Below are 19999 nucleotides of genomic sequence, written 5' to 3' on the forward strand. Positions count from 1 at the left end.
GATCTGAACCTCAGCTATAGCTCTGAGCACGCTGCCTACCTGCATGGGGTGGGGCAGGGTTTTCTCCTTAGCCCCAGGGATTTGGGGGCTTGCTCTTCTTCCATCTCTCTCACCTGGTTTCTTCCAGGTCTGGGTCATGGTTTGGTAGTGGCATGAATATGGGTGAGCCCTGCCTTGCCCCCTGGGACACTGAGTCGGGGGAGTGGAAGAGCCAGGAACTTGAGACACTGGCCTCCATCTGGACTGAGACTTCCCACGCCAGAGAGTTGGATTTAATGAGTGTGGGGTGCAGGGGGGCTCCCGGGGCAGGAGCCCTGCTGGGAATGGATTGACTGCACATGCTCTGGGGACCGGACGCCTCCAGTGAGGTCGCCATGCTCTCCTCCTGTTGACGCCCTCGTGTTTCCCAAGTGAAACCCTCTGGTGCCCTACCTCCCCTCTCCCAGGACAAAAGTGTCATTTTAAGTCATGACTGTGCTTCCTTTCTGGGCTGACTTTGTTTCACATGCTGACCGCAGCTGAGTGTCTGCTTGGTCTGGATCTGTATGCTGGCTTGTCTTCTGCAGCCTGTTTGCTCTCATCCTCATGGGGTGATCGTGGGCAAGAGCTACGATCATATGTCTCTGCATCCCTGGAGAGCCCTGTGAAGGGGAGACCAGTGTGTTTGTCCACTGACCTCCTCCTGCCTCTGGCCACTGTTGCTCCCGTTAATTGTATGTATGAGTGAGCAGTGCACACTTGCCCTGGGGACGGGGGCGGAGCTGCTGGGCACAGTGGGGGAAGGATGGCGTGTCTTCAGATGGGGTGGTCTGTGTGCTAAGTCAGGAATAACCAGACCTAATCCATAGATATTTAAGTGAATTTTGGTGTTTCTGATGTCTTTTTTTTTAAAATAGAAGTTTAAAAAGATACTTATTCGGCTGCACTGGGTCATAGTTGCAGTGCGTGGCATCTTGAATCTTCATAGCAGCATGCGAACTCTTAGTTGCAGCATATGGGGTCTAGTTCCCTGACCAGGGATTGAACCCAGACCCCCAGCATTGGGAGCTTGGATTCGTAGCCACTGGACCACAGGGAAGTCCCTGTTTCTCATATTCTTATCTTTTTTTTTTTTTTTACGAACTATGGCCTCTGGATTGTGGTGTTCATCAAATGATAAACATTATATAAACAAAATTTATGAAGATCAGCTCTACGGTGGCTGCTCATTTTTGTGAGATCTGGCTAGAAAATTTGGCAAAATTTATTTTCTGGATTCCCTTCATTTCCAGTTATTTTGGGAAAAGATTGGAAAGGTTTTGTTAAGACGTCAGTCCCCAGAGGGCAGGAGAGGCACTGTGAATATATGTTGAATAAATGGTTGGGTCTTGGGTTTGTGGTGGAAATGAAAGGGCACTTTGGTTTTCTGCTGGTGTGGGGCTTTGTGTGGTCTGCTTTCCTCTGTCACATCTTTCAGCAAAAAATTATACATGAGGGAAGCTCAGTACTTTTATAGGTGAGGAAGCAAAGGCTCAGCAAAGTTAAATGAAGTGCCAACATCTTGCAGCTACTCAGAGTCAGAATTTGCACCCAGCTCACTGAAGCATGGTGCTCTCCTGACGATGATTAACCCACTCGGCTGGGCAACACCTGAGGCTGGGCCTGGTGGAAATGCTGCAAGAGACGATTGCATCTTATTTCACTCCAAGTGAAGTCTTGAAGAAACAGCCCTGCAGTTTAGTATTTCGTAGCACACCCTTCTGTCAGGTATACTTAGCTGGCAGTGTTGTAAAAGGAATTAATCTTCTCTTTACCGGCCAGCTATTGTATTTTTTTTTTTTCCCCAAAAGCTGCAACTGAGAACATTTTTCTAAAATGGAGGTAAATCTGAAAGGAGTGTTGTAGTGGTGGTATGGGTGCAGAGCAGACAGAACTTTGTATTTCACGGGGCTGTTGCACTAAGCTGATATCCTTGTGTATCAGTCAAGTTAATGTCTGAACACAGGAAAACAAAAGAAGTATTAATAGATCTTCTTATGTTCTCAGTGTTATGCTACCCCTTTTAAACTTTCACTTTAAAAGAAAAAATGAATAGGTTGATTGTGTGTTTCGAGAAGCACATTGAAGAAGTTTGGCCACATACACATCCTTGCTTTTCCTCTTTCCTGTGACTCAAAAGAGACAGAAGGTCCCTGTGGCTCACTCTTGGAGTCACAGTCACAGCTTTGGGTCTGCAGGAAAGGTGAGCTTCATGTCTGCTTTGGAGTTGACATCTGCCAAGTGAACTGGTATTTATGGGGGTGTACTTGCCTGCATTTAAAAATCGAAAACATGTCATAAACTTGGAAGCATTTCCTTCACTTTAGTGCTTGAATTTAAGAAAAGTATCTTGCTTTCATCTCAGCTGTGTCATTTATTCTTTCATTTGCTTACTCATTCTTTCGTTCATCCATTCATCCAAGTGCTCGCTGTATATAAGGACACTACAGGTCGTGTCGGGGTAGATGTCAAAAGTAGGGCATAACCTCTGCCTTTGGGAAGCGTCTAGACTGGTGGGGAAGATGAAGTGAAGTGGCCCAACCATAAGTGGGTAGAAAGTGGCAGCTTCCATGGTGTGTTGTGGGCTGTCACAGCCCAGGTGTGGTGAGTGATGGTAGGACTTCACACCAAAGGTGTTGGCTAGGGCTATTCTAGGAAGACCTTCTGGAGGAGGAGGATCGTTAAGCATTTTGAAGGATAAGTGAGATGGAGGAGAAAAATACCTTCTAGGCAGAGGGACCAATGTGAGGGTCTTTATGCGTCTTGGAAGAAGGGCTAGCTTAGAATGGCAGGGAGCTTGGGCGACCAGTGTGGGTGGGAGCCGAGGCTGGTTGGGCTTCTTGTGCCCAGCACCTGGTGCAGCTGGTGATTTGCACCTGTTTAGACTAATCTTCTTGTGGACCCCTTAAACATGCTGACCTGCCCACTGGGATCCCATGGGTGCCGAGCCTACAGAGCTCCCACCCTGAGGAGGATGTTGCTAAAATCAAGTTGGGGTGCTGGCATGCCGTCGACAGTTCTCTGTGGCTGAATCCCCTTCCCAAGGCTGACTCTGGAGGAGCAACTTCGACCCGGTCCCTTCACCTCTGGGGCCTCAGGTTCTTTGTGGGTGAGACCAGGGGTGGGCTTGGGCTCCTCTTTCCCGAGCCCAGCCCCTTTTGTCACCTCCATACGGTGATGAGCCGTCCCTCGGCTCTCCAGCCTTCAGCATCTTGATCTCAGGTGCTCCCCCTGCGTTGCCTCCAGAATTCCCTGAGAAAGTGTCATTGTCATCTTCAGTCTCGAGCACATTTTGGTCCTTCAAGATTTGAGGCTTGAGTTTATCTTGTATGAAATTCTTGAGTTTTCTACCAGCTTTTCTCAACTGGAATCAGGGTTCCATGGCACAATTAAACGTAACGCCCCCCCAGTAAGGCATCCATTATATGCCGCGAACTAACCTTACTCCTGTGCTTTTAGAATGCTACCAGTTATGACCTTCTTTAGGGAAATTGAGAACATAGTTAGTCAGTATATGCGCGTGCTATTTTCTCTTCCCTCCTTGCTTTTTTGCTGCAAACTGAATCAAAGTTTGCATGCTGTTTTGCTACCTGCTCTTTCTCCCCATGTCACGGTGTTCCTCAATTCCGTGATGTTCTAGACTTCAGAAGAGAAACCCTGGCCAGAAGCAGCAGTGATACTGCAGAAGGCACAACCCTGCCCTGGGTTTTTTCCTGGAATTGGAGATTCAGAGGAAGGGAGGGCATCACTGAACAGAGGGTGCCTGAGAAGGAGCTGGAAGGCAGTGAGGCTTCCCCACACTTTAGGATTCCAGTTTTTCTGGGTTGAGGGGGGCATCACTGGGCAACGAGGGCAGCAGCTCCCAAACCAGCTTGGTCATCAGTGTCTCCCAGGAGGTTAAATACCCACAGGATGGGTCTACATCCTGGAGAGTCTCACCTGGGAAGCCAGGGTTGGCTCTTCAGATGATTCTGTTGCCTGGCAGGGCTTATGAACCCGGGTTTGGCCGTGTAGTCTTTTGAACACATCTTTGCTCTTGTCCCTGGTCCAGTGTCTCTTTGTGGCTTGTGTTAGCCTCCTCACTGGTCTCCTTGCGCCTCTCTTCCTGCTTCAGAGTCTGAGCAGCAGCTTGAGGGATCATTTTAAAAATGTAGCAGCATTTTGCTATCCCCTGTCTCCCTGTGTCTGAGGCTTCCTGTCCTGTGTCGGTTCCTGGTGTCATCTGACCCCTGCCCCTTTTTTGGCCTGTCTCGGTCCCTGCCTCCCCTCCTGTAGTCCCACCAACCTTCCCTCTCTTCCCCAGACCTCTGGCTGGATCCTGCCCCAGGGTTTCTGCACCTGCTATTCCTTTTACCTGGGCTGTCCTCCCAGATCTCTGCTTCACTGCAGTTCAGCCCTTGCTTCCACGCCACCCCTTGGAGAGGTCCTGTCTGACTACTTACTTCCCCCTGCCTATGCCCCTGGTCCTAGCTCAGGACACCCTTTCATTTCTTTCCAGCACTTATCAGTATCTACAATGGTATATTTTTTTAACCCCTTCCCTAAAATGAAGACTCCAGACAGTACTCTGTTGTTTACCACTTTATCCCTGTGCTGAGCGTGCTGTTTGGCATTTGAAGGTCTCACAAATATTTGTGGACTGAAGGAATATCTGGATCTCCCCATCCGGCATCCTGGATAAGGATCTGTCATTTAGATCTCTGGCTAAACCTTCTCTGATGATTCTGCATGTCTTAGGGCAGCCTGTTGGGTATTGAGACACTTCTAATGGTTAGGCTATCCTTCCTTGAACGGAAAGCTGAAAGCAGGTGGTTGTTCAGTTGCTCAGTCATGTCCGATTTCTTGCAACCCCATGGACTGCAGCACTCCAGGCTTCCCTGTCCTTTACTGTCTCCCAGAGCTTACTCAAACTCATGTCCATTGAGTCGGTGATGCCATCCAACCATCTCATCCTTTGTCGTCCCCTTCTCCTCCTGCCTTCAGTCTTTCCCAGCATCAGGGTCTTTTCCAGTGAGTCAGTTCTTCTCATCAGGTGGCCAAAGTATTGGAGTTTCAGCATCAGTCCTTTCAATGAACACCCAGGACTGATTTCCTTTAGGATGGACTGGTTGGATCTCCTTGCAGTCCAAGGGACTCTCAAGCGTCTTCTCCAGCACCACAGTTTGAAGGCATCAGTTCTTCGGTGCTCAGCCTGAAAGCAGGTTTAAGCAGGTTTAAGGCCTGCAGCCCTGGCTCCTCACTCTCTGCTGGGGGCTTGGGGTGGCTGAAGCTGCTGCTCAACAGCACCCTCCGCAGCATCGATTTAAGAGGACTCGGGTGGTGGACCCTGTGCCTTGATGCGCAGAGCATCCTTTATGAAGCATAAGCTGCCTGGCTGCTTGGGTGCTGTTTTGTGTGGCCTTCTGTGTCAGCCCCTCGGTGGCTCAAGGTTAGGCCCCTTTCCCAGGCAGCCGGTGGTCCTGGTCCCTGGCTGTACAGTGTGGGGTGGTGAAAGGCCCCCATAACTCCAGAACAGCCATGGGGTCAGCCGGGACTGCCCCTGGGTCTGGTCACAGCTTACTGCCCTCTATGACCGCCCTGCTGCCCTGTCCTCCTGTCCCAGGGCCGGACCCCAAGGGCACACCTTCTTGAACACCCTGCCTGCCAGGCTCCCTTAGACCGTCCGCTCCTCAGGGGTCCCAGCCCGGGACAGTTGGCTCTTTGCCTAATCTTTTAGGTTTATCACACGCTCTTGCAACTGGGGAGGTTGTAAGAGGCACAGCCTGATGGCTCTGTTCCACAGTGAGGGTCCTGGCCCAGCGGAGGATCTCACTTGGCCTGAGACGCTCCCAGCACTGGAGGCTGGACGCTGCCCTTGGCTCGCTGTGGACAGCCCAGCAGAGCAGGCTCCCCGCTGGGATGTTGGTCACAGCCCTGATGACCTACCACTCACCGCTGTGTGGCAAGGCATGTTCCAAGATGCAGTCAGGGTGATGGCGTGAAAACCCACTCCTGTGTATCTTTGAGAAGAAAAGCCCTTGGGTTTTTCACAAAAGTTGAGCCAACAACGATTTATGATTTTTATGAACAGAAGCTAAGAGTGAAGTCAGCAAGATCTTTGCATGCTCAGAACCAGCTGGAAAGGCTGAGTAGTAGCCTGGGGAGAGGGGTTTGCAGGAGAGTGGCCTGCCCTGAGTTTGATTTCAAGCTTTGACATGGGCGGGCAAGGTGACACATCTTAATGGAGCCTCTGCTACTGCAATGGGCACTGAGGTTGCTCCCTCTCTGGGTTAGGGGAGGGAGGTGTATAATTGCATCTAAGTGGAAGAGCCGCTGGGTGCACCCAGGGCACAGTGGTGTCAGGTTATCAAGTGAAGTCTGAATAGGTCTCAAGCAATACTTGGAATGCAGTTATATTAAAACATCCGTTTATCTGAGATTGAAGTTTAATTGGGCTTCCCGTGTTTTGTCTGGTGCCCTAATAAGGGAAAAAGTGCCATTGGGTGGGGCAGAGGAGTGAACAGCTCATTGAGCATTTGGAGAGCAGGACTGCTTCCTGCAAAGGTGGGATCTCGCCTGGTTTTGGATATTGATCTCGTGGAGCCTGGTGGACATGCGGAGAGTGTGGATGCGGCATAGGTAAATTGAGGTGATGGTGGGGGGTGTGTCCCCTGTGACGGGAGAGCTGGGGCAGTGAGCCAGCCCTTTGAGAACCTGGACACACCCCAGGGTGCTGAGGAGCCACCCGAGGCCTAAAGTCAGAGATTTTTTTTGCCTTTTAATTAACTAAACTTACTTTAATCAAAGTAATACCAAATCATGCTGAAATAATTCCCACAGTGAAATATTTTAGTTCATTTTCTCATCCCCTGAGGTCTTGCTCCCACTTACTCTCCAGAGGCGACCAGCTTCGCACTTATCATTTTGGAAATGTTCAGAGGTGTTCTGTGCATCTAGAAGCCATCAATGTGCATATTCTCTCTGCTTTATTTATCTGCTCATTTGATTGCAGACTGGATGTCATCTGTGTGCTTGGCTCTCTCCGCGCTTAGCAGTGTTCCCTGGTCTTCTTCCCATAGTAGTACCTATGGAGGTCGTGCATTCTTTTTATTTTGTATTTAGTTATATCAACTAATTTATACTTGTATTTTGTTTTTAAATTGAAGTATAGTTGATATGCAATAGTATATAAGTTACAGGTGTACAACATGCTGTTTAGTCTCTAGGTTGTATCTGACTCTTTGCCACCCCTGGACAGTAGCCCACCAGGCTCCTCTGTTCATGGAGTTCCACAGGCAAGAATACTGAAGTGGGTTGCCGTTTCCTTCTCCAGGGGATTTTTCTAACCCAGGGATTGATCCCGTGTCTCCTGCTTGGCAGGCAGATTCTTTACCAGTGAGCCACCTGGGAAGCCTGTACAATATAGTGATTCATGATTGAAAAAAAATTTTTTTTGAAGTATAGTTGATAAATGATGTTGTGTTAGTTTCTGCTGTACAGCAAAGTGAATCACTTACACACATATCCACTCTTTTTAAAAGACTCTTTTTCCGTAGAGGTCATTACAGAGTATTGAAGAGAGTTCCCTGTGCTATACAATAGGTTCTTTTTTTTGTTTTAATATTCATTTATTTGGCTGTGCTGGGTCTCAGTTGCAGCACGTGGGATCTTCAGTCTTCATTGTAGTGTGTGAGATCTTTCGGTTTTGGCATGCAGACTCAGTTGCAGCTTGTGGGATCCAGTTCCCTGACTAGGGACTCAACCCAGGCCGCTGCATTGGGAGCGTGGAGTCTTAGCCACTGGACTGCTGGGGGCGTCCCCTGCAGTAGGGTCTTACTATCTATTTTATGTTAATAGTAGTGTGTATGTCAATCCCAGCTTTCCAATTTATGCCCCCCCCTTCCTACTGGTAACTGTAAGATTGTTTTCTACATCTACATGTTTTCTACATGCGATTCTATTTCTGTTTTGTAAATAAGTTCATTTTTACTGGTTTTTTTTTTTAGATTCCACATATAAGAGATATCATAATACAGTGATTCACAATTATAAAGGTTACATTGATGCATTCTGTTTAAAAACAGAGTTTAAAATTTTTGCTCTTGAGTGTCCTCCTGCCCCCCAAACAAAGCAGTTCAAGTATTGGTTCATAGTATGTAACTTTTCAGGTGAATTTGGGAATGCTAGCTCACTTCAGAGCTAGGCTGAATGAGCCGCTCTTTGGACTATTCCAGGCTAGTGACGCAGTTTGGGGATCTCAGCGTCACCCAGCCTCACTGTTCTGTTATGGGGCGACTAAACACCATCAGCTGCACAAAGGGAATCAATCTGAATTGCTGAATAGTTTCGAAGCATTTAAAAAATACTTGAATTAACATTTTTTTTTTTTCCAAACAAGTTTTCTCTACCCTCATATCTACCAGCTGATATAATTCATCTCTTTCTCTGATTGGATATTTTGCATCTTTTCCTTTCTCCTCTCCTCCTCCCCACTCCCCCCAGTATTGATCTATAGCTCAGTCTGATTATTCCAGTGGGTTCATTTGTAGCATCTTATGATCTAGTTTCCAGACCTTTCAAATAAATTACTTATTTATATGAGTGAACCATAATTGACTTTTTACTTGAGAAACCCAATTCACCAAAGTGGCCAGGGAGAGACATAGTTCATTTTGCTCTATTATCAAATCAATGTTCAAATAATATTTCAGGGTGATTTATTTTCCTCAATATGAGAAAAATGTCAAGATTTATTTCCCATGTTTCATAAATGTCAGAGGAAATTGACCCGAGCCTGGTGTCACATGGATTTTAGCTGAAGGAGTGGAAGACAGAGCACTGAGCTGTGGTTATGGGCGTTGCCCTTGTGCAGGGGGCTCAGCTTGTGGGGTGCAGAAGAAGTGGGCTTCTTGCTTTCCTGGGATCCTCTAGACCAGCTGGAGAGATGACACCAGCAGGGTTAAAGCCCATGTGGGTGGCATGAAGGGGTTTTTGAAGGTTCACAGGGTGGGGGGTCAGACTAGACCTGGGACAAGCCTCGCTTGAGGGCCTGAGTGGGAAATCTAGAAGCAGAAGTGATGAGAGACCAGCGGGGAGAGTGGCCCTAAGGAGGGCAATTCCCCTGGGGAAGAGTACTCGGCAGGGGGAGTGTCCATTCAGTGCTTTCGTCTTTAGTCAGTTGGTCCATCACATTCAGCAACTGTTTTATGAGCACCCACCATGCCAGGTCCAGGGGTGCACACCTGTCAGGTGCAGTCCTTCCTTCTGTGAGGTTCACACTCTGGTGGGTGAGACCAGCTCACGAGGGGCTGGGGCAGAGGCTCAGTGAAGGCTCAAGAAGATACAGAGGGCAGGCTGAGCACTGCCCGGGAGGAGGGGGTATGGGTAGTGTGGATGGTTGGGTTGAGTTGGGTCAGAAGGCCTTCGGTATAGCCAGGAGTTGGGCTCCACCCTGTGGCCCATGGAAGTTGCTGTAAAGCCGGGGAACCATGTGATGCTCTGTGTGTTCAGAAAGGGGAGGAACAAGGCTGAAGGTAAAGAGACTCGAGGAGGAGGTGGTGGCCGACCTGGGGTGGCGGCAGGGGTAACCAAGGTCTGTAGCCTGGTGGTAGCTCAGATGGGACTGTTGGTTGGGGGGAAGGGGAGAAGGTAAGGCTGCCGGAGGGAGTGTCAGGTGGACCCTCAAGCCACCCACGATGCTTAGAAGCCCTGGGGGTGCAGAAGAGGCCATGAGCAGCAGCCAGTCTCCAGGGGACGAGGAGCCTGGGGGGCGGTGGTCAGCAGGGTGGAGAGAAAGGAGCCAGGGTCCGCCGCCTGCCTTTCCTCTGTCTCTGAAATCCTAGGAAGCTGGAGAGCCACCTGGAATCCACCGGGGATGAGGGCATCAGGGGTTCGTTTCAGCATTTAATCACCCCAGCCATCATAACCGCTTTCTAGAGAGAACATTGGCTTTCCCGTATTTTCCGTAACTAGATTGCGATTCATTGTCTATGGCTAAATCTCTAGCTAGCTTCTTTATATTTATAGTACTATTCTTAGAGATTACTTTCAGAGTAAAGATACATCTTTTTCTTACAATTTTAGTCTTTATGCTTAAGAAAGATGCAATCTAGGAAATTGTTATTTGTGAAATTTCCTTCTGGAACAGATGGCTTCCTTATTTATCTTGATGACCTGTGCTATGACTTAAGATGACTTCAAGCTATTGGTAGCAGCCTTACAATGATTTTGGGAAACTGTCTGGGTATTGAAAGGGCTGGAAGCTTGGCCGGGTACTAAGGATGAGGGAGCCTGGAGGTCAGGACACTCGGATGACTTCTGAAATCTGATGATGTAAGACATGTATTGCTCTTGGTTCGAAGCCACTGTACAACTCAGAACTAAGAGTCAAGACAGTGTCACCTGACTGAGGTTATCTCCAGTTCTGTCATGCGATTTTACAAGGAAGACTTAAAGGTCGAAGTACAAAGTTAGCGTGTTTCCCAGCATAGGAAGCAGATCACATGGTAGCGTCTGTTTTGTGAGAGTAACTGTGAGACCGATTATGACTTTGTCGTGTTCAGATAGTGCCCCAGCCTTGCTTCCCAGTGTCAGTGGTCACCAGGGTCCCTCGGAGCTCCTGTCCCAGGAAGGTTCCGTTCAGTGGGTCTGCGGTGGACTCGAGATCCCTCATTGCTAATGAGCTCTGGGGGCTGCCGGTTCCTGGGTTGCACTTGAATAAGAAGGGTCTGAGCTGGGGTTCCCATCTTTTGGGGCACAGAGCTCTTTGAGGACCTGAGCAAACTCTGGACCCTCCGAAAAGTGAGCCTGCCACCTCCCCAGCCCCATCCCACCACCTGCTATTTCAAGGTTGTAAACCTGTTGAAACCCACTGAGTGTCTTCAGTTTTTTTTTTCAATTTGTTGGAGCATCTTCAATTTTGATTCGGAAGTGGCTGGTAGAAAAGATGCTCATTCAGTCAGTATCTTCCTTGGTGTCTTTATACAGTAGATGTTAATTTAAAACTGAGCACGTACTGTCGTGGCTTCCTACGGGTTGGAGTCAGTGATCCTGGGGAGGACCCTTTAAACTTAGCAGCTCTCAAAGATGCTCGGCTTCGAGCCTGGGGCTTCTTCCCCTCTGGCTTCCCACCAGTGAGAGCGGTGGGCACCATGTGACCTGCAGTTTCATTTTACTTTATTTAAATATGTTTTCCTTTATTGTTTTAATCTTTCGCAGTTAGATCTATGATCCGTCTAGAATTTTTGTGCATGGTGTGATGTCTTTTTTTTTTTTTTTGGGTCATAGTCAAGGCTGTGGTTTTTCCAGCGGTCATGTATGGATGTGAGAGTTGGACTATGGGGAAACCTGAGCACCGAAGAATTGATGCTTTTGAACTGTGGTGTTGGAGAAGACTCTTGAGAGTCCCTTGGACTGCAAGGAGATCCATGCAGTCCATCCTAAAGGAAATCAGTCCTGGGTGTTCCTTGGAAGGACTGATATTGAAGCTGAACCTCCAATATTTTGACCACCTGATGCAAAGAGCTGACTCATTTGAAAAGACCCTGATGCTGGGAAAGATTGAAGGCAGGAGGAGAATGGGATGACAGAGGATGAGATGGTTAGATGGCATCACCGACTCAATGGACATGAGTTTGGGTGGACTCCGGGAGTTAGTGATGGACGGGGAGGCCTGGTGTGCTGCGGTTCATGGGGTTGCAACGAGTTGGACACGATTGAGTGGCTGAACTGAACTGAGCGGCATTTGGGATCTTAGTTCCCTGACCAGGGATCAAATCTGAGCCCCTTGTGTTGGGAGCATGGAGTCTTAACCAGTGGACTGTCAGAGAAATTTCTTTGTTCCTGTTTTATGAGTAAGAATTGACCGGTGATATAAGCACCTGTCAAGGTCTAGTCCTCAGATCCTTGGGTGGTTTTTGTGCTCCTGGCAGGTATTTGTTGATAATATTTGTGGTTTTAAAGTGCAAGAGCTAGACACAGTAGATTAGTGTATGACTAAGAAATGACCCAGGTGGAAATGGGAGGGATGTCATTAACAGAAGGAATCCTCGTGGCTTTCTCAATGGGCAGAATGTGCTTTGGAAGTTGAATGTTGTGAAGATAAGTGTTTGTTTTCCAGCTCCGTGAACACGGGTTTCCCCGAGACAGTTCTCACTTTTGGGTTCACAGTGGAGCCTCCCAAAGACCTGGAGGGTAGAGTGGAAGCTCCACATAGGCGAGAGGGGTTCCATTTATTTGTCTCTGAGCCAGTGTTCTGTTTGCCTAACCCTGGACTTCCTCAGACTGGCCTGGAAAAGCTGTATCAAGCCATGGGGATCCATTGTAGCTCTTGAATGGTGTCTACCGCAGCATACTCTTCAGGCGTAATTGTTGTGGCTGGTGTTCGTTCTGTCTCTGTTCACCTTGAGGTAGTCAGGGTGCTACCCCTTCCCGGTTCCACCCCCTACTAGATTATCTTAAAATAAGTCCCAGACATCATTTCATTTGAAATATTTCAATGTCTCTCTCTAAAAGGTCAAGGCCTTGTAAGACTCAACGTGATAGCATTATTACACTTAATAATTCCTTAGTATAATCACATATCTAGTCAAAGTTAATATTTCCCTCATGTCATATAATTACTAAAAATGTTTTTCTATATGAATTGAAATCCAGTCAGTGGATAAGTCTCTAAAATCTTTTTTAATCTATAGGTTCTGCTCCATCTTTACATTCCCTGCAGGTTATCGTCATTGTTATTGAACAAGCCAGGCAGGGGAATGACATGATGTCTGGGCCTCTTTCTTCCCCGAGACACAGTAATTTTGAAAGTGGCCACTTAATAATCCTGTGACCTCTGAGTGTTCAAGTGAAAGGAAGAGGTGCACATCTCATCTCAAATCAAAAGCTCGGAATGATTACGCTTAGTGGGGAAGGCATGTCAAAAGCTGAGATAGGCTGAAAGCTAGGCCTCTTTTGCCAAACATTTAGCCTACCTGTGAATGCAAAGGAAAAGTTCTTGAAGGAAATAAAATTGCTGCTCCAGTGAACGCATGAATAAGAAAGTGAAACAGCTTTATTGCTCATGTAGAGAAAGTTTGAGTGGTCTGGATAGAGGATCTAGCTAGCTACAACATTCCCTTAATCCAGTGCAAGGCCTTCACTCGCTTCCATGTTGTGAAGGCCAAGAGAGGTGAGGAAGCTTCGGGAGAAAAGTTTGAAGGCAACAGAAGTTGGGTCATGAAGTTTAAGGAAAGAAGCCATGACATCCAAGTGCAAACTGATGCAGAAGATCTAGGGCTGCGTTAAACAACAGATAATCATTATAGACACAACAGCTTCTTATTGGAAGAAGATGTCATTTAGGACTGCAATTGGGTAATGCAGTTGTAACGTTAAAGCCAATACTCATTGACTATTCCAAAAAATTTTAAGACCTTTAAGAATTTATGCTCAGTCTGCTCTGCCTGTGCTCTGTAAATGGAACAACAACACCTGGATGACAGCAAATCTCTTTACAACACAGTTTACTAAATATTTTAAGCCCACTGTTGAGACCTTTTCAAAAAAAAAAAAGATTCCTTTCAAAATGTTACTATTCATTGACAATGCATCTGGTCACCCATGTGATGGAGATTAATGTTGTTTTCATGCCTGCTAACACAGTATCCATTCTGCATCCCATGGATCAAGGAGTAACTTCCACTTTCAAGTCTTATTCTTTAAATATATTTCATAAGGCTGTAGTTGCTATAGATAGTGATTCCTTTAATGGATCTGAGCAAAGTAAATTGAAAACCTTTTGGAAAGGATTCAATGTTCTAGATGCCATTAAGAACATTCATGATTCATGGGAAGAAGTCACAATACCAGCATTAGCAGGTGTTTGGAAGTTGATTCCAGCCCCCATGGATGATTTTGAGGAGTTCAAGACTTCAGTGTAGGAAATAATTGCAGAGGTGGTAGAAATAGCAAGAGAACTGACTTAGATGTGGAGCCTGAAGATGTGACTAAATTGCTACACCTCATGGAAGAACTCTGATGGATAAGGAGTTACTTCTTATGGGTGAGCAAAGAAAGTGGTTCCTTGAGATGGAATCTACTCCTGGTGAAGATGCTGTGAAGATTGTTGAAGTGACAATAAAGGATTTAGAATATTACATAAATTTGGTTGATAAAGCAGTGTTTGAGGGGATTGGCTCCAATTTTGAGTCTGTGGTTTAAATACTATCAAATACCATTGCATGCTACAGAGAAATTGTTCATGAAGGGAAGAGTCAATCAGTGAGGAACACTTCATTGTTGTCATATATTAAGAAACTGCCATAGCTGCCTTAGTCAGCAGCCATCAACACTGAGGCAAGACCCTCCACCAACAGAGAGATGACCATTTGTCAAAGGCTCAGATAATGGTTAGCAGTTTTTAGTAATAAAGTAATTTTAAGTTATGTACTTTGTTTTTTTTTAGACAAAATGCTATTGCACATTTTAAACATAATTTTGATACGCTCTGGGGAACAGCCAAGTTAATGTGACTCACTGTGTTGTGATACTTTACTGCCATGGTCTGGAAGGAACCCACAGTATCTCTGAGGTCTGCCTGTATATTTGAATTGAATCTTCTCCAGTGAGCCCTGGCGTACCTTAGTGGAAAATGGTATTTAGATACTACTTTGGCCATTAAGACTCTAGGCCTTTTCTGAGGACAAAGCTGGGGAGTACTTCTTTTCAATTTCAGATAAAGTTCATTTTAGATTTCCCATTTCGATTTAGGACTTAGGAGTTTTTACCTTGCGTCATCAATCTGTTTAAAAAAATCCAACCAAGTCAATTTGAAGATCTTATTGGTTTTATTCAATGATTCATGAATCTGGCAGCATCCCACCTGGCCAGGAGCTGTACAAAATGGAAGGCTTTTATGGGTAGAAGGAGGCTGTGACAAGGAAGTTAAAAAGAATTGGATTATTTCAGGCAAAGTCAGCTTCCCTGGGGGACTGCAGGGGTTCTTACCAGGCAGGTTACCTTAGACCAGGAATTTCCAGACGGACTGGTTCAAGACTTACTCTTGGGAGAGGCTGAAGCTGCCTTAAGTTAGGTATTAGGTCTTGGCAGGGCTTAGCTTAAGTGACTCCATTTTGGTCTTACAGTTTCTTTTTAACAAATCTGATGTTTGTATCTCCTTTCAAACCAAAAACCTTTGTTATCAGGGGCAGTAACATAATTACTCATGTTTTATCTCTAAATACGCAGACAGAAATGCTAGGATAAATACACTTATTTTATTTTTTTTTTTTTTTTCTTCACCTGCACTGTGAGCACTTTGAATACACTTATTTTATCACCAAAATATGATGCCTAAAAAAAACTTGACGATTGCTTTGTGTTAATAGTTCTTTTTTTCCTTAGCCTAGATTCCTCCTGCCCAAGGAATCTAGCATGAGATCTTTTCTCACTGTGCAGCGCACAGATTGATTTACTTCAGCTTACTTTTGGGCTTTAGGTTATTTAATAAAAATAATTTTGTTTTATTTTTGTGTAAATTATTTTCATCATTCTAAACACGATCTACAGATCAAGATGTTTTTGTAGAAATCTAGCTTCGTTCTCTGTCTCTTCTTTCTCCCTAGGTGATCTTTTGAAAGATAAATAGGTTATCCTTTTTATCTTTAAATACAAGTGGTAGCATCCTATGTATACTTTTCTCCACTTTGAATTTCCCAGTCAATGTCCCCTGGCCTCTATCCACAGCAGTACCTAGAGACCTTCCTCTTTCCATTACCAGGGACAGCCCTCTCCATTGTGTGGGTGTCTGGCTTGTTTATTTTAGGAGTTCTCTTAACTTTCTGTTCCAGGGTTTTCTGGGAATGACAGTTTCTGGATGGACATAGAAAGAAGGTGGGGGGAGGGCGGTGGCCTGGCGCCTCTGGAGGCATCCTGGCTGTGAGCACTCACTCCTGTTACTTCTCAGTCCTCCTCCTGGTTGGAGGGTACGGTGCCTTTCCTCTGTCCCAGGCGGGCGGGGCCCCTCTTACCAGAGTCAGAGCACCATCCGAGGTCTCTGTCTTTGCATTTATATTCCTGGCTCCCTTGTAGAAATTCTCCCCGGGTTTGATTAATACTGCGTTTTCAGTCCTAAGGTTTTGATAATGGCCTCTGTTTTGTGTGTCCTCATCTTTATGTTCCTAAGGATTTGGGAGGAGGAGTTAGAGATTGTGCCTCACATGCTGAATACAAACAGATCACCATACATAAAAAGTAAACAGAACAAAAATTGTAGAAACACCCTTTTCTCTCCTGCCTAACCAATACTGAATTATTTGTGTTGCAGGGAAAAGGACTTGGAAGCCAAATTCATTATTCAAATGGAGAAAAGCAAAACGACCATCACAAACTTAAAGGCAAGTAGTGACCTGGCCTGGCTCTAGTTCTGTGAGTTACGTGGTTTATTTCAGTATTAAATGGTTTGTGGTAAATACAACACATCTGTTTCCACAGCTTTCTTCTCTCAGCTCAGTTAATGACATCAGCTTGAACTTGGCTTGGGCTTGGTCATGAAGCAAATGGGTGACAGGTGATTATCTGTCACCTGTCCTGTCTCTGGTTTTGTTGACCTTAGCTGCAGAGCCAGGCCACACCTGGGGGAGGTGAGACCAGGCATTTTTATCCTCTATCCTATTGTGGATTTTTAGCCTGGAAATTAGCTCATTGTGAATTATTATAAACTTTGACCCTAGATTTGTTTTCATTTTTAAAAAAGTATTTTTATTTATTTATTCAGCTCTGTCAGGTCCCAGTTGTGGCACACGGGGTCTTTGATCTTCACTGTACAATGTGGGATATAGTTCTCTGACCAGGGATGGGACCCAGGCCCCCTGCACTGGGAGTGTGGAATCTTAGCCTCTGGACCACCAGGGAAGTCCCTGTTTCCATTTCTACTGAAAGTGACTTTGTAAACCTTGCAGGAGGAGCTAGTATTACTATTCAAAACTCAGGAGATGAAAAAAATGTAAAAAACTGAAATTTTTTTCTGGAAAAAAAAAAATTGAAAAAAATCCCAGAATTTTCTAAGATGGCAAGTTCTTTTGTGTTTAAAATATCCTGAATACTTTCCACTTATGGGGAAAATAAGTGTGTAAAATCAGTAATAAAGAAATCATGCCCCTAAGGACCCAACCTCCTCCTCCTCCGAGGTTTGTCATTAGCTCACAGGTTTGGGTTTCAGAGGCCTGCTGCCCCACAGCCAAGTACAGATCACCCTCTGGTTGGATTTCTGTTAATTCATGGCTCAGGGGACTGGACACTTTGTAATCCAGTTTCAAAGTCATGCAACCTGATCCCCAGTGATGGAAGCCACTAATGTGCCTGTCTTCAAACAGGCCTTGCCCTGGGGGATTCCAGAGGCCTCCTCTGAGGCGCCAATGCGCCTCGCCTGCGGCCTCTGCAGTGGAATGTCTTTCTTGCTCTGCTGACCTGGCCTTCTTGTTCCTCCTGACTCTGCCCGGCCCCACCTGTCTTCCCCTCCTCTGACCACCCACGTCTTCTTGCTTCGCTTACCCTTTCTCTGCTGTTAGTTACCTTCGCTTGGCTCTGCTTCCTGTGTCTTTATGTACTCACAGGGCTGCAGACAAAGTCCTATCATTCTAATACTGTATTTACTGGAACCAGTGGGGAGACCCGAGCATAGCATGAATATCCTTTCTTCAAGTGTTATGGAATCTCGTTTTCCTTGATTACTCTGTTGCTTTTTGAGTTTTGCAAACATTGCCTTGTTTGATACAACTGCAATAGGTGCCTGGAGTTTTAAACATTTTAATAATAAGAACCTTAAATTTTTTTCTTTTTTACAGCTTATAGTACATATAGTGTTGTTGTTCAGTCGCTCAGTCGTATCCGACTCTGTGATCCCATGGACTGCAGCATGCCAGGATTCCCTGTCCTTCACCATCTCCTGGAGTTTGTTCACATTCATGTCCGTTGAGTCAATGATACCATCCAACCATCCTATCCTTTGTCACCCCTTTCTCCTGCCCTCAATCTTTCCCAGCATCAGGTCTTTTCCAATGAGTTGGCTCTTTGCATTAGGTGGCCAGAGTATTGAAGCTTCCGCATCAGTCCTTCCGATGGATATTCAGGACTGATTTCCTTTAGGATTGACTGATTTAATCTCCTTGCTGTGCAAGGGACTCTCAAGAGTCTTCTCCAGCACTACAGTTCAAAAATATCAATTCCTGGGTGCTCAACCTTCCTTATGGTCCAGCCCTCACATCTGTACATGGCTACTGGAAAAAACATAGCTTTGACTAGATAGACCTTTTTCAGCAAAGTGATGTCTCTGCTTTTTAATACACTGTCTAGGTTTGTCATAGTTTTTCTTCCAAGGAGTAAGCATCTTTTGATTTCATGGCTGCAGTCACTATCTGCAGTGATTTTGGAGCCCAAGAAAACGAAGTCTGTCTCTGTTTACATTTCCCCCCCATCTATTTGTCATGAAATGTTGGGACCAGATGCCACAATCTTCGCTTTTTTGACTGTTGAGTTTTAAGCCAGCTTTTCCACGCTCCTCTTTCACCTTCATCAAGAGGCTCTTTAGTTTCTCTTCTGTTTCTGCCATTAGAGTGGTGTCATCTGCATATCTGAGATTATTGATATTTCTCCCAGCAATCTTGATTCCAGCTTGTGCTTTATCCAGCCCGACATTTCACATGATGTACTCTGCATATAAGTTAAATAAGTAGGATGGCAGTATACAGCCTTGACATACTCCTTTCCTAATTTTGAACCAGTTCGTTGTTCCATTTAACATTCTAGTTGTTTCTTTTTGACCTACATACAGGTATCTCAGGAGACAAGTAAGGTGGTCTATGAATTATCCAATTTGTTAATGATCCACACAGTCAAAGGCTTTAGTGTAGTCAATGAAGCAAAAGTAGGTGTTTTTCTGTAATTCCCTTGCTTTGTCTGTGATCCAACAGATGTTGGCAGTTTGATCTCTGGTTCCTTTGCCTTTCTAAACCCAACTTGTTCATCTGTGAGTTCTTGGTTCAGGTACTGTTAAAGCCTAGCATCGGAGAAGGCAATGGCACCCCACTCCGGTACTCTTGCCTGGAAAATCCCATGGATGGAGGAGCCTGGTGGGCTGCAGTCCATGGGGTCGCTAGGAGTCGGAGAGGACTGAGCGACTTCACTTTCACTTTTCAGTTTTCACTTTCATGCATTGGGGAAGGAAATGGCAACCCACTCCGGTGTTCTTGCCTGGAGGATCACAGGGACGGCGGAGCCTGGTGGGCTGCCGTCTATGGGGTCGCACAGAGTCGGACACGACTGAAGTGACTTAGCAGCAGCAAAGCCTAGCATGAAGGATTTTGAGCATTGCCTTGCTAGCATGTGAAATGAATTGTGTGGTAGTTTGAGCATTCTTTGGCGTTGCCTTTCTTTGGGATTGGAGTGAAAACTGACTTTTTCCAGTCCTGTGGCTACTGCTGAGTTTTCCAAATTTGCTAGCATATTGAGTGCAGCACTTCAATAGCATCATCCTTTAGGATTTAAAATAACTCAGCTGGAATTCCATCACCTCCGCTAGCTTTGTTCAAAGTAATGCTTCTTAAGGCCCACTTGACTTCACATTCCAGGATGACTGACTCGAGGTGAGTGACCACACTGTCATGGTTATTTAGGTCATTAAGACATTTTTTGTATGATTTTTCTGTGTATTCTTGCCACCTCTTAATATCTACTGCTTCTGTTAGGTCTGTACCATTTCTGTCCTTTATTGTTCTCATTTTTGCATGAAGTGTTCCCTTGGTATCTCTAATTTTCTTGAAGAGATCTCTAGCATTTCCCATTCTGTTGTTTTCCTCTATTTCTTTACATTGTTCACTTAGGAAGGCTTTCTTAATCTCTCCTTACCTCCTCTGGGACTCTGCATTCAGATGGGTGTATCTTTCCTTTTCTCCTTTGCCTTTCGGTTCTCTTCTCAGCTATTTGTAAGGCCTCCTCAGACAGACATTTTGCCTTTTTGGATTCC

General features: G+C 45.7%; 1 protein-coding gene across 8 annotated transcripts in view; it reads left to right on the top strand.

Moving 5' to 3' along the window:
• The window catches only part of KIF16B (kinesin family member 16B), a 394203-nt gene that overhangs the window by 20880 nt on the left and 353324 nt on the right, over positions 1-19999 (top strand). For all 8 annotated transcript variants that reach the window (XM_081556493.1, XM_081556494.1, XM_081556490.1 and 5 more), the window contains one exon: positions 16304-16373. In XM_081556493.1, coding sequence (XP_081412619.1) covers positions 16304-16373 — 70 coding nt within the window. The remainder of the gene's footprint in view (positions 1-16303; positions 16374-19999) is intronic.

Source organism: Giraffa tippelskirchi, chromosome 13 (genome assembly GCF_054371585.1).
Source record: "Giraffa tippelskirchi isolate mGirTip1 chromosome 13, T2T-mGirTip1v1.2.pri, whole genome shotgun sequence".
Lineage (NCBI taxonomy): Eukaryota > Metazoa > Chordata > Mammalia > Artiodactyla > Giraffidae > Giraffa > Giraffa tippelskirchi.